This window comes from Pinus tabuliformis, chromosome Q, assembly GCF_031772625.1.
Source record: "Pinus tabuliformis cultivar Carrire ecotype Pingquan chromosome Q, CPIR1, whole genome shotgun sequence".
Classification (NCBI taxonomy): Eukaryota; Viridiplantae; Streptophyta; class Pinopsida; order Pinales; family Pinaceae; genus Pinus; species Pinus tabuliformis.
Genome location: NC_142296.1, coordinates 439,522,312 through 439,535,750, shown reverse-complemented (window position 1 = coordinate 439,535,750; position 13,439 = coordinate 439,522,312). Strand labels below are relative to the sequence as shown.

General features: G+C 31.7%; 1 protein-coding gene across 2 annotated transcripts in view; it reads left to right on the top strand.

Annotated features, from left to right (window-relative positions):
- LOC149220103 (uncharacterized) overlaps positions 1-13,439 on the top strand; it is a 507,923-nt gene that overhangs the window by 35,810 nt on the left and 458,674 nt on the right. For both annotated transcript variants that reach the window (XM_089382726.1, XM_089382725.1), the window contains exon 2: positions 9,943-10,037. In XM_089382726.1, coding sequence (XP_089238852.1) covers positions 9,943-10,037 — 95 coding nt within the window. The remainder of the gene's footprint in view (positions 1-9,942; positions 10,038-13,439) is intronic.

The window sequence follows — 13,439 nt, the reverse complement described above, 5'->3', positions numbered from 1 at the left end:
GTCACGAAGGGAGTGCTAGTGGGTGGAATCAGGGACATTGTCCCACCTCTCCCATGAAGATATAATATGCTTTGTAAAACCCCATCACCCATGTGTGAGTCATTCAGTTAAGAACTTGACTTGTGCTTGCAACCACTAACATGTCATAAGTACTTTGTAACAATATATTATAGATAAATTCATTCTTTTAACATCAATTGTGCTCAATTAACCAGACCAAAATTACTACCTCATCATGCATATGTGCTCTAAGGTGGTTTCCTACCACACTCAAACAATTGTTAGTAACATCTAATAAAAAAGATAAATCATCAAAATATATGCATGATAAGCAACATTAAATTATCAATTAGAATAGATATCATAACTATGATCATAATATAGAGTAAAAATTGAAATAAGCACATTACAAGTCATCATCCATGAATAATAATAACTGGATCATCAAATTTTGATGTCCTCAAGTAATAATGTGCATGTCAGAGTATTGTCTCAGACGACAAAGTAAGACTAGCAGTGTTTGTCTCAGGTCAACTAGAGAAGGGCACTACACACAACCCCTTTAAATCTAGACTTCATCCTAAAGTCTAAAAATAATAAGGGAAAAAGATGATGCATCTCCTTTGTGTCCTCCCAAATAGCTAAACTAGAACTATAACTATCCCATTAGACCTTCACTCAATCCACTAGTCGACATCTAAGTTGTTGAGTGCACAATTATAATATGTAGACTAGCTTGGCCAACATTGTCCCCTCTTCCATGAAGTGCAAATGACTCAAGTCAATAACATTCGAAGGATAAAAAATGTAATGACGTAAAATAGAGATATAACACATGTCATGCATGCATGTTAATGATACAAATAATGCAAGTTTATATGCTTCTAGTCCCTTCTTTTCTATGATTCCAAAGACAATTTCACTCCCTTTCCAAACTATGAAGCTCTTTTAAATGCTTTTCCTTAGAAACACTTTGTCTCCAATCTCATAACTTAGATCAATATGATGAGCTTCATCATAGATCCTTTCTCGATCTTGAGCTTTCTACACCATTGCTTTAATCATCGTCATCTGATCATCCATTTATTGTATCAACTCAAGCCCTATTAAAATGATGTCTTTGAGTCTATTCCTACTTAAAGGTGTCCTACAAGGCCTTCCATATAGGAACTTGAAGGGTTCCATTTTAATGGAACTCAGGTAGTTGTCTTTGTATGCTTATTATATCAATGGTCAAACCTCTTCCCGTATTCTTTGTTCATCCATTACACACATGTGCAACATATCTTCTAGGATTTTGTTGGTCCTTTCCATCTTTCCATCTATCTCATGAGTCTCAAGATGATAAGTTGTGCTTAAGTTTAGGTGGGTCCCCAAGGCCTCTTGAAAATTAGTCCAAAATATTTTAATAAACACATCTCCCCTATTCAAGATGGTATTCTTTGGCACTCCATACAATATCAATATCTCATCAATGAAGACTCAAGTTATCTCAAGAGCCTTATATGCACTCTTGTCTGGTATGAAGTGAGGACTTTTGGTTAATATCCACCACCATTAAAATAGAATCATGCCTCTTTGTTGTCATTAGTAGTCCCATAATGAATTCCATTGAGATAACCTCCCACTCTAACTCTGGTACTGCATGAGGTTCCAATAGCCTTTCCATATGTCTATCTTAAGCCTTTGCTTGTTGGCACTCTAAACACCTTGCCACAATTCACAATGTCATTTTTCACACCCTTCCAAAAGAATAGCGGTTTCAAGTCCGCAATCATCTTCTTGACACCAAGATGCACCATGTATACAACTCAATGGTCTTCACTCAGAATATATTAACGTACTTTTTCATTCAATTGCACAGAAATCCTTACATGAAATTATAGTAGACCGCCACTGTCCAATGTATATACTTCATACTTCAGAATCCTCATTTTTTTTCTTCTATTTCTGATTTAACCTCCTTGTACCAATCATCATCAACTTGCAATCTAAGTAGTATTTTTCTTAAATTTGTCTTCAAAGGGATAATAAAAAAGATCTATGGTATTTGACTCAAATATTTTGTCACCCTGTTAACTATTCTATTTATATATGTAATATCAAGATCATATTCACTAATTAATGTATGGTTATCTTCTTTGTCTTGCATTTCAATTTTCTTGTGTGAAAATGTTTTGTAACCCATAATGATTAGCTTTTCATTCAAATTTTCTTATGATTATGTAGTGTCTCCAAATCTTTGATGTGTATACAATAGCTAAGATTTCCAGATCATGTGTTGCATAACTCTCCTCATGCAATCAGAGCTTCCTTGATGCATGCACTATCACCCTTCCATATTACAGAAGTACACATCCTAAACCTTCCTTTGATACATCAATGCATACCAAAAATTCCTACTCCATGTATGGTAATTTTAAGATCAATGTAGTCATTAATAATCCCTTTAGCTTTTTAAAGGTCTCTTCATACTTCTCTGTTTAAATAAACTTCTTATTTTTCTTTTGAAGATCGGTATTGGGGTTTGCTATCTTCAAGAATCCTTCGACGAATCTATTATAATATCCTACCATCCCCATAAAACTATGTACTTCATGAACATTTGTTAGGGCTATCAAATCCTTAATCACCTCAATCTTCACAAGATCCACTGCTATCCATTCCCCAAAAATGATGTGTCCTAGAGAATGAATCTTGGATTGGTAAAATTAACAATTAGATAATTTCCAATATAACTAATTTTCTCTACAGAACTATAAAGAGAGCCTTAAATGTTCAGTATTCTCCTCTAATGTCCTTGAGTAGATCAAGATATCATCAATTAAGACTTGCACAAAGTTGTTTATATATTCTAGAAATATTATGTTCGTTATGCTCATGGACACACATGGGGCATTGGTTAGTCCAAAAGGAAACACTATGAATTAGAAATTCCCAAATCTTATGTCAAAGGCTATCTTTGGAATATACTATTCTTTACTTATGAACTGATGATATCCAAATCTTAGATCTATCTTAGAAAACACAATTGTTGCCTTCATTTGGTCAAACAAATAATCTATCCTTGGCAAAGAATATTGGTTTTTGATCATCACCTTGTTCAATTGATGATAGTCTATGCATAACCTCAAGGATCCATCCTTATTTTTAACAAAAATCACTAGCACTCCCCATGTTAATACACTAGGTCATATGTATCCCAAATCTAGTAATTGCTTCAACTAAATCTACAATTCCTTCAATTCGAGAGTTGGAATACTATATGGTGTTTTAGTGATAGGTTCCATTCTAGGTTTAAGATCAATATTAAAATTGATCTCCCTATTAGGAGGTATCCCAGGAAACTCTTCTGGAAACACATCCTTTAGTTCAGTAAGAATGGATACTTTTCTATACCCTCTACATACTTTTTGTCTTTCAGTGATGCAATTCCATATCACTAACACCGCTTTCACCTACATCTCATAATTTGCATCAATGAGATGAACCTTAAAGACAGTCCTCGATTCTTCCCCAACAAGGATTTCCTCTGACCATTGTTATTAGTGAAATGCAACACCTTATTCTTAGAGGCTAAAGTTTCCTCATATTTCTCTAACCAATCCATTCATGTGACAATATCATAGGATCCTAAGATTGTAGTATATAAAGATACTTTAGTCTTACACATTCTTATCTCAACTTCACGATCCTTTACCAACTTTCCCACATTTTGTTTCATCCTACATGCCTGAAATCATGTCGTTATATTGCTTCAAGCTTAATTTTTGATAATGCAATATGAAAAATAAAAGAATCAATGGCACTTAGATATATTAAAATAATGAAACCTATGCCATCAATCACACCTCTTGTCTCAAGAACAATGGACTAGTGCTCAACTTGGAAGTTGTTCACCGTCACATGTATCTGATGAGCTTTCTCCAAATCTCCCATTACAGTTTATGGTTTTTCCAGGTCAAACTTTCCTTGACATCGAGGGTATTCCCTCTCATAATGTGGATCTTCAAAAGTACAACACTCCCCTCTTAGGCGCTTGGCTCCCACTACTGGTTGAACTGGAGGCTAGCCTTGAGCTTTGCTAATATGAACTGGACAGAGTGCTACTAAGATGTGGTGTGAAAATGCTACGTAGGACGATACTACTATGTTATGCATGATCATTGTGCTAATTACTATGATTGTTGTGCTAGAGACTAATATGGTGGCTTGTGGTTCCCTATTTACCACCTTTGAATGTTGTGGACCAGTCCTTTCTAATGGTTCATGTGCTCTAAACTATTCCCATTAGGTTCTTTTGAACTTGTTGGCCTTGTGGCCTACATTTCCCACTACTCAAAATATCCTCTTCTATGATGAAAGGCATCAAAATTTTTATCATGGCCCAAATGTTGAAGTTCAATATATAAAAAAAACTTGTTTACCCTTAACTTTTTGTTGTTCAAGTAGGGTACATATTTGAGTAGCTCCATGAATTAGACCTCGGGTATTGATCAACCACCCTGTTTCAAGGCATTTAACTCATTCAAAATCTTATCATTTTTTTATTCAAATTATCTTGAAATTCCAAAATAAACATTTCTCTTTAGTTCAATGAGTAGCTCCATGAATTGGACCTCAAGTACTGATCGACCACCATATATCAAGTTTTTCTTTTAATAAATTCCAAATACTCATCACTCAATATTTTTCTCATAGATTTTTTTGTATTACTTAAATTTTGAATTTTAATTTAACCAACTATGAAATTAGCCAAAAGGCCAAAGCTATTATATTCACAATGTTTACACACTTGCATTCATCATAGCCTTATGTCTCGACATTGATTTTCTTCCAGTGAGAATCCATAGCCTTGATGAGTTTGTATTAGTATCATACAACCACGGCCCCATTGCCAACAAGTGTCCATAGCCCCAACAAGTTTTCTTGTACTTCCCACACTATATAAAATTCTTACAACTTTTTATTATCCAAATAATTCCTTTCACTCACCCTTTTGCTTTGCATATAAAATTGAGAGATATGAAGTGGAGTGCTACAAGAGTTACTTTGATTGGAAAACAATTGAGGCATAAAAAGTTAGTCTACAGACTCGTTTTCACTTTTAGTCATTCTTTGTATTTCTTTAATTGTTTCAATAAATGAATATTTCATAAAAATCAATATATGAGTGATTTTCTTATAAATCAAACTTTTAGAAATAAGTATTGATGAAATTTAAAGATTCACTATAGTAAAATAAACTTTTGTTTGAGGTTTAAAAGTGTTATAGTTTTACTTCACATGAAACATCCTTAGTGATCTATGATCTAAGTATTGTTTTCAGTTGTACACTAGAATAGATTTCTTCTACAACAACCTGCAATCTTAAAAATTTGTACATTCAACTGAAAAATAAATAAATAAATAATAATAATAATAAATAAATAATAAATAAAAATAAAAATAAATAAATAAATAAGATTATTAAAACTAAACTACAACAAAATTACACAAAACCAATTGAAAATAAAATGGAAATTTTATAAGAATTTCGAAAAGAAATAAAAATGTATAGTATGTATGATCAAAATTTAAGAAAATGATAAAGAGAAATACTTAAACAAAATCCAATCATAAGAATGGAAGCTAAAACAAAATCCAATCATAAGAATGAAAGCTAAAACAAAATAAAATTAAGCTAAATAAATCCTAAAAGAGCAAATGTTAGTAAAGGTAAAATAAATCAAACTAAAAAATAAATTTTGGATTCCCAGCAACATGGGACAAATCATGAGAAGCAATAGAGTGTAAATGATATGCACAAACACATTTACATTACACCACCAAGAATTAAAACAAGAGAAAGATATTCAATTCCCAACATGAAGAACTCCTCGAAAAAAATACATATTTGTTTAAGCTTACCACCATGGATAAGGTCTTGGTAAATTATTTTTTTTGAAAATGTGGGGCCTTCAATATTAAAAATTATATTTACTACCTTTCACCAAAGTATTCACAGTCTCTTTAATATTAAAGATGATCATTAAATCCAAACTTTCAAATGGTGTGATGAGGCAATGGAACAATACTAGACCATGGAGACAACTAGGTTAATTTGATAAAAATGACTCCAAGCAACAATTTAAAAAATTATCAGGAACTTCCATTAAAATTGTGTCTAAGAAGAGATCAAAGATTATTATTGGAAGATATGAATGGGATTGAATTAGTGAAAATATGATTAACTAAAACCAAATATTATAGAATTTTTTTTCAATGTATTCAATGTAGACAATTTTAGAACACACTTCCCTAAACCATCCAAACATATTTCCAATCTCTAAGGAAAAATGTCTTATGCTATTGGCTATAACAATCTGTTTCTCATCATTCCTAAATACAACCTCAATCAAGTTTCTAGTCCGGTAGGAAAACTCATCCTTGAATGATTGACTTATTGAAGAAAAAAAAATAATCTAAAAGTATAAATAAATACTAAGATGAAAAACAAAGTAAACAACAAGAAATGAAATTGAGTCAATGTAATTTAATCTACACTACACCTATTATACACTAGATAAACATAAACTAAATTAAATCATAATGCTAGTGAAACCATCTAAGTAACTCCAAACATGCAATCATATGTACATAAAAAAATATCAGTGAATTTGGAATAATCTAAATGAAACAAATATAATATAATATATATATATATATATATATATATATATATATATATATATATATATATAGATATATATATATATATTGAATCTAGGATAATCGGTAACTGGTGAGAGTTAACTTGAACAGACCTAGGATCAAATCTAACTGGCTACCACTATAAACCTAGGCTACGTGCAACAACCTGCAAGCCGCACAATAGCAGGTAACTTATGCTTCAACAAGAGCCGAGACGTCCACTATGGGGTCGCCTACTCTTCTAGCCAAGACACAACAGGTCATGTATACACTCAATGAGATTTGAACCCTCATCTCATGGGTTTCACACAACGAAACTCACCGCTAAACCCCATATCACTGTATAAATATAATAATTATATTACTAAGCATGCTATTCCTCATAAGTAAGATAACATCATTATTATTTACAAGATTTTTTCCTTAAAAATTTCCTCCAACCATGTTTATTTTCTATCTTGAAGCTTATTATGGTAAACATGAAATTATTGAAGGAAAAAATATAGATGTGTAGGATATTTATTGAGAATAATCTAAAGGAACCCCAAGTACTATATACTATGGAAGAATATTAGTGTTATGATATTTTTAATTCTATTTAAAGAAAACAAATATTAACATTGTTATACAATGGGAATTTCTTTAGAAATTATTTTGCCAACAAATTCTCGGCTGGGTCATTAAAATTAAACTAGAATTCTAGTAAAGATTGTAAAGGTTTTATGGATGGATAGTATATCTAGTAAGAATCATGTGGAGAAATTTCAAGTACTAGACCTTATGGAAGAGTATAAAAAAATGATGGTATTGCTAATCCTGGAAGACGAAGCAAGATGATAAGACATAATCATTGGCTGAAATTGCAATACTCTATTCTTATGGTATATCCTCGTAAGTTTACATTTCAAATTATCAACAACTTGGTATGAATCAATTGGATAAAATAACATATAGTCTTCTGCCACTTCATAAGGTAAGTCATTAGTACTAATATAGCCATAATACTGACATAACCTAGTAAATAGTTGATATTCTACAGTCATATGTCCATAAAAAATAATTAATGGTAAATGCAGAAAGAAAAATAAATCCAACTTTTTATTTACAATAAATAGAACATGTTTATTATTATATAATGAAAACTTATAAAAACATATTTTTTCCGGTTCAAAATCAATTGGTATATGATAAATTAATTGGAAATCATTTGATGCTTGAGAAGGGTTCATAGGAAGAATACATATCTCATCACAATAATAAGTTATAATTGCATAATTATGCATAGATGAAATGTTTTTTAGAGGAAACATAATTATTTTTATATTGAAGAGAGACTAAATGAGAGTTTGTTATATCTAACTCTGTACATTGGAGTATCTAGTTTTGCATTGCAGATTTGAGTTTGGAATTGATAACATTAAAACCTGACATAACCATCACCATAGGGTGAAGTGCCTCAATGTCATAAGCACCAAATGAATCATAAAAAATGACTTCCATTTCCTCCAAGTCATAGAAAAAACTATAACTATCAATACTATCAAATGAACTAAATAATTATGCATGTAATTCATGATTCATGTCAATAGGAAGATCATTTTCTGCTTCAAAATCCTAAACTAGTTTCCAAGAAGCTTTATTATCTCTTTGATTTTCAGAAGTTTCTTTTTCTTTTGAATTAAAGTTGTTCCACAAAGAAATGCTAACTTGAAAATAAGAAATTCTATTATGATCAACAAATGGATCAAGATACACAAATCAATAAATATTTCAGAAAATAAACATTTAGATGCTTCTTTATTGATTAAATGATCAACATTATTTTCAATATCAAAATCTATTGCTTGAGTTAAAGCTTTTGAATTGATTTCCACTAAATTTCCTTCAACCCAATAAGTACTAACATATGTTACAAAACCATTTGAACCAATTTTGGATTTGATATTGATATCTTCTAATATATCCTTACATTCATGAAATTGTACCATGTGTAATTGATTAATATTTTCCAATGCCATCAATGAATTGCAAGGAATCAAACTTAGAATTTAACTCAAGTGATGGACTAGCCTTTATATATGAATTCATATTTTGGAAATTATCATCTAATTCATCATCATTTTCTTGTTTCTATATTCAAGGAAGAGAACAAAGATAGAGAAAACCTTCCATTAATTTTTTCTAGAAGGTTTCTCATCTAGAGGGAATCTAAGAAAATTATTTTAAATATGAAAAGGAAATCTTCTATAGACTCACCTTCATTCTTGTGCATATTTTTTAACTCCAAACACAATTCTTCATAATCATAATCTTGATAAGTATCTAAAACTAATACCATAAAGTGTTCCTAGTTGTGTATAAAATTTGGAGGAAATACCTAGTACTATACCTTAATTCTTCCTCTTAACATGAGACTAAGTCGTCTACACACTTCATTATCATCAAATATGTCAAGAAGATTGCATATGTGGTTAAATTGGTAAATATGATCAAACACAAAAATTTCACCCTCATTATTAAATTTCAAGTTTTAACAATCAAATTCTTATATTTTTGGAAATGTTACTAATAGGCCTTGACAAACTAAAAGTATGTTCCAACACAAAGATAGTAGGACCCATTTTTAATTAAAAACAATAAAAGACAAAATCCACAGGGTTAGCTCCTCAGGCCATCCTTCTAGTGCTGAAATTGTTGATGGCTAGGAAAATTGCACCAACAACAAGTGAGGATCACCTAATGGAAAGTCCCAATAAACTCACTGTCATTTGTGGTAGTGATATCTACTATCATGTGAGTTTGGTTGCCACCAAAAAGGTTGAATTGGATTTAAATATTAATCTAATTGAAAATATCCAATCTAAATATTTAAAATATACTCTATATATATTATATATTCAAACTATAATATATACTATATATCTAATTTATATATCTTAGATATCTAAGAGCCATATTTTTGCACCATATTCAAATTCCCATCCAGTTAACAAATTTTATTTTTTTAAATCGCCACAAATGCATCATGAGAAACCATCATATCATAGAAATTGTTATTAAAAAATCATCTCCTTTGTTAAATATTAAACTTCCATTGTTCATAGAAATTAACCTTTCGTTCTTCATAGGAATGAACATGATTTAGTCGTTTACAGAGCCTCAATGACTTTTTCCTTAATATTAAATAACATAACATTAATAATCCTATTGTGATTATTTTATAACTTGACTAAAGTGTTTCATGTGCAGGGGTTGATGCACCAATCACTCAGTTACTATTGGTTTATACTCTTATAGCTTTGGTTTATGGTGGTGTATTTTTATTTCGTGGTCAAAAACTACAGGTAAGGATATCTTCAATATGTGATGATCTGGGTTAATAAGAAAAATTTGCATATATATGTACAATAATTTGGTGAATTTATAATAAAAAATTTAAACTTATTTTTAATTATGTAACTATTTTTATGATTTTAAAAATAAAAATAAAAAACAACAATCATATACAAATTTATGTTTTATCTTATATATTTCATTTCAAAGTTCATTTACAAAGATATGATTGGCTCTTTATTATTCATTTGAAGTTTTTTCAAATTTGGTAATTTGTAGTAAGCTCACATACACTTTTTCCTTAAGTGCATACTTATATTTATAACATTTTATGATCCCCTACCACCACCAAGGACTATAGCTTTTACCTAGTGGATAAAGCTCTCTCTTGGACCTAAATTGGTTTAAATGATTTTGTAAACCATAACCAAAGTTTTTTCAAAACTATTCATTTTTTTCCTTTAATTAAAATTTATTTTCATAGTTATTATAAATTTATATTGCCATTTTATTATTGGTCTTTATAGAAGTTGATGGGACTAAAGTTCCTTGGTGTATGTCTTTCTTTCTTTTTCTAAATCGTTAAAGTTAAAAAATGATTTTAAAATAATGCATTTTTGAATGGTTAATTTAGTAGGTTATGAAATTATAGTGAGACAGGATATAGCAATGCACAGCCTGTAATAGCCTTTTTTGCTACCCCCCATGTAAATGTCATCATGTATATTTGTTTATGTAAATAAATGTAAAAATGCAAATATGGTTGAGTTGGAGGAGTGGACACAGATTCAAAGGTTTGAGGAGGAGGAGTTGCTTCTGATGTGTTAAACCCAAAACCAAACCCACTTCCTTTATTTTTCCCCATCTATCTCCTTGAGGAATTAACGGTTTGCTCAGCATGCATTGAAGTTGTGTATGGGCCGCATGAGTAAAGGATGAGGCCCATGTTATCCTTGTTCTCATGGGATGTGTTGGGAGAACAACCAACATGCAAAAGCAAACACAAGGGAGTAAGCAGTGGAGATAGGAAGAGAGAATGAGAACGCAGGAGCAGAGTATGCAAAGGTGTGAGAAGAGGAGCAATGAGTGAGTGTAGCGCATAAGAGAAGAGAAGAGAAGGATATGAGCCAATTCCCCATAATGGGATGTCATTCTCTATAAATTTGGTGTGGCCATTGGTTTCTTTTCGATGTCTGATGGGCAAGTGAAGACTCGATGGAAACACTGACTCACTTAGTGCTTTCTGAGTAAGATAATGAACCTCTAAGTACTTTCTAGAGAGCTAATAAACCACTTAGAGCTTATTGAATGAGATGATAAAACACAATGGTGATTTTTGGAAGGATGACAAACCACTTGAAAAACTGAGACACTCAGGTGCTTGTTGAAATGGGTTGAGTTGATAAATCACTTAAGTGCTTTCCAAGTAAGTTGATAAACCACCTGGATAGTGGGATATATACTCCTACAGTGATATGCTTGAAAATCTAGTTGATAAACCACCCTTATAGTGAGATCATTCTCCTAGAATGAGCAAAACTTCATTAAGCCTTGAATGGATCCCTGGGATTGACTTTAGAGAGGAAAAAGAGTCACCATGGTGCTTACTGTGTGAGGCAATTGATAAATGACTTGGATAATGCACTCCATATTTGGTCTAGATGAATTGATCTTGGTGTGAAATTCCCTAGAGCAATTAACTCCTCATAATCCAAATCTAGCTCATGGGTGGTGAGTTTCAAGAAAGATTGCAGTGTAGCTAGCCTAATATTGGGTGGAGAGTTGAAGTCCCTCCCTCAATCACAAGCTATTCAAGTTAATCAGATAAGTGCATTTACTTATGTATATACTTGTGCCATAGATAATTAATAATGTCTAATATGTGATATGAAATTGCGTGGATTAACACTAGTAATTGACGAATGTTAATGCTCTTGTATTCTTATCAAGAATGCTTCCTTGTATGTTCTCATGGTTATGCTAGTTTCATAGAACTCTATGGTGTTACCATTGTTTAAGCTACAATGTTAGCTACATGATTAAGCATGGTTGCTTAAATGAGTTTACTAGTAGTCCAATATGCTATGAGTAGACAAGAGTATTTCCCTAGTTAAGTTATGAATGATGTATGAAATCGATGTTGGGCCTTGTCCACTTTTCTGTCTTGGAAACAATTATTTTCTAGTGTTTTGGGGTGCTTTCCCTCTTTATTGATAATTTCTTGCCATCAACGCCCTTTTGACCTAAGGCCTTTAAGCCATAAACTCAAAGAATGACAACTCAGAGTGGTCTCACCTATGTCCATTTGCTAATAAAAATGTGGCTTTATATGTTTTGTATCCTGTGGCTCTAGGCTCTCAATGGAAATTCGAAAAGGGTGATATTTTAGAAGGGGCCATGACCACGATTATGTGTGTGTAGCCCTGAGCTCGGGTAGAAGTGAAATGGGGCGTACTTGAAAATACCTTTGGCCTGGATGATGTATGCATGGGTGAATATCAGAGAATAATATTTAGACTAATCATTGGTTGTTCTACGTATATGTGTGTTGGGTTTGGAATGTTAACTGTTGTGACTAATGATATAAAAAATTTCTTATATGTTATTATGTTCTCTAACTGACATACTAACCTAATATTTGATGTCTCAGTTAGTTCCATATCAACATGATTATTGCAAACACACTAAGGTGATGGATAATTATGTCTAATTTCATTTTGAATTAGCTAATATTCATATGTATATGATAACACATAAGATGAGATTGAGGAACAATAGGGAAATAAAGGAATGAGCATAGAATGTTGTAATATAGCACTGATAAATCTTGTCATTTTCAAGAAGGAGACTTAGTTGGGAAAAGGAGAGAGGAAGACTCCCTTGATTGGATGGATACCCTTAGAATTTTAAGGGTTGAGTTGAGGAGTTCTAAGGTTGACAATGAAAATATAGTTAGAGCTCAAGAGAAGTAGGAAGAAGTAAATGCAATGATATTATAGAGCCTATCAAATCTGCAAGGCAGAAGAAACATGATCTATGTTCCAGTGACCTAGGAAAACATAAACCAAAGTAGATCCCATGTGGACTTTTGAAGCATGAATTAGAAATTAATGGCATAGAAGGTAGAAAATATAAGAAGAGGAATGTGCAAGAAAGTGAAGATATAATGAGAGAAGGAATTCCACTATAGAGAGAAGAACAAACAATCACGCGTAATTGTTTAGTGTTGCAACTAAGAGACATCACTGGAAAATGAGGAATGAGAAAAACTTAATGTTGGGAGAATTTAAGAATGAATAATCTCATACCTTTGATGGAGAATTCATGAAGGTTGAAGAGTCAGAAACATGGTTATTGGGAATGAAGAAGTATTTCAAAGTGCATGACTTCCTTGAGGTTTTTTAGCTACCTTT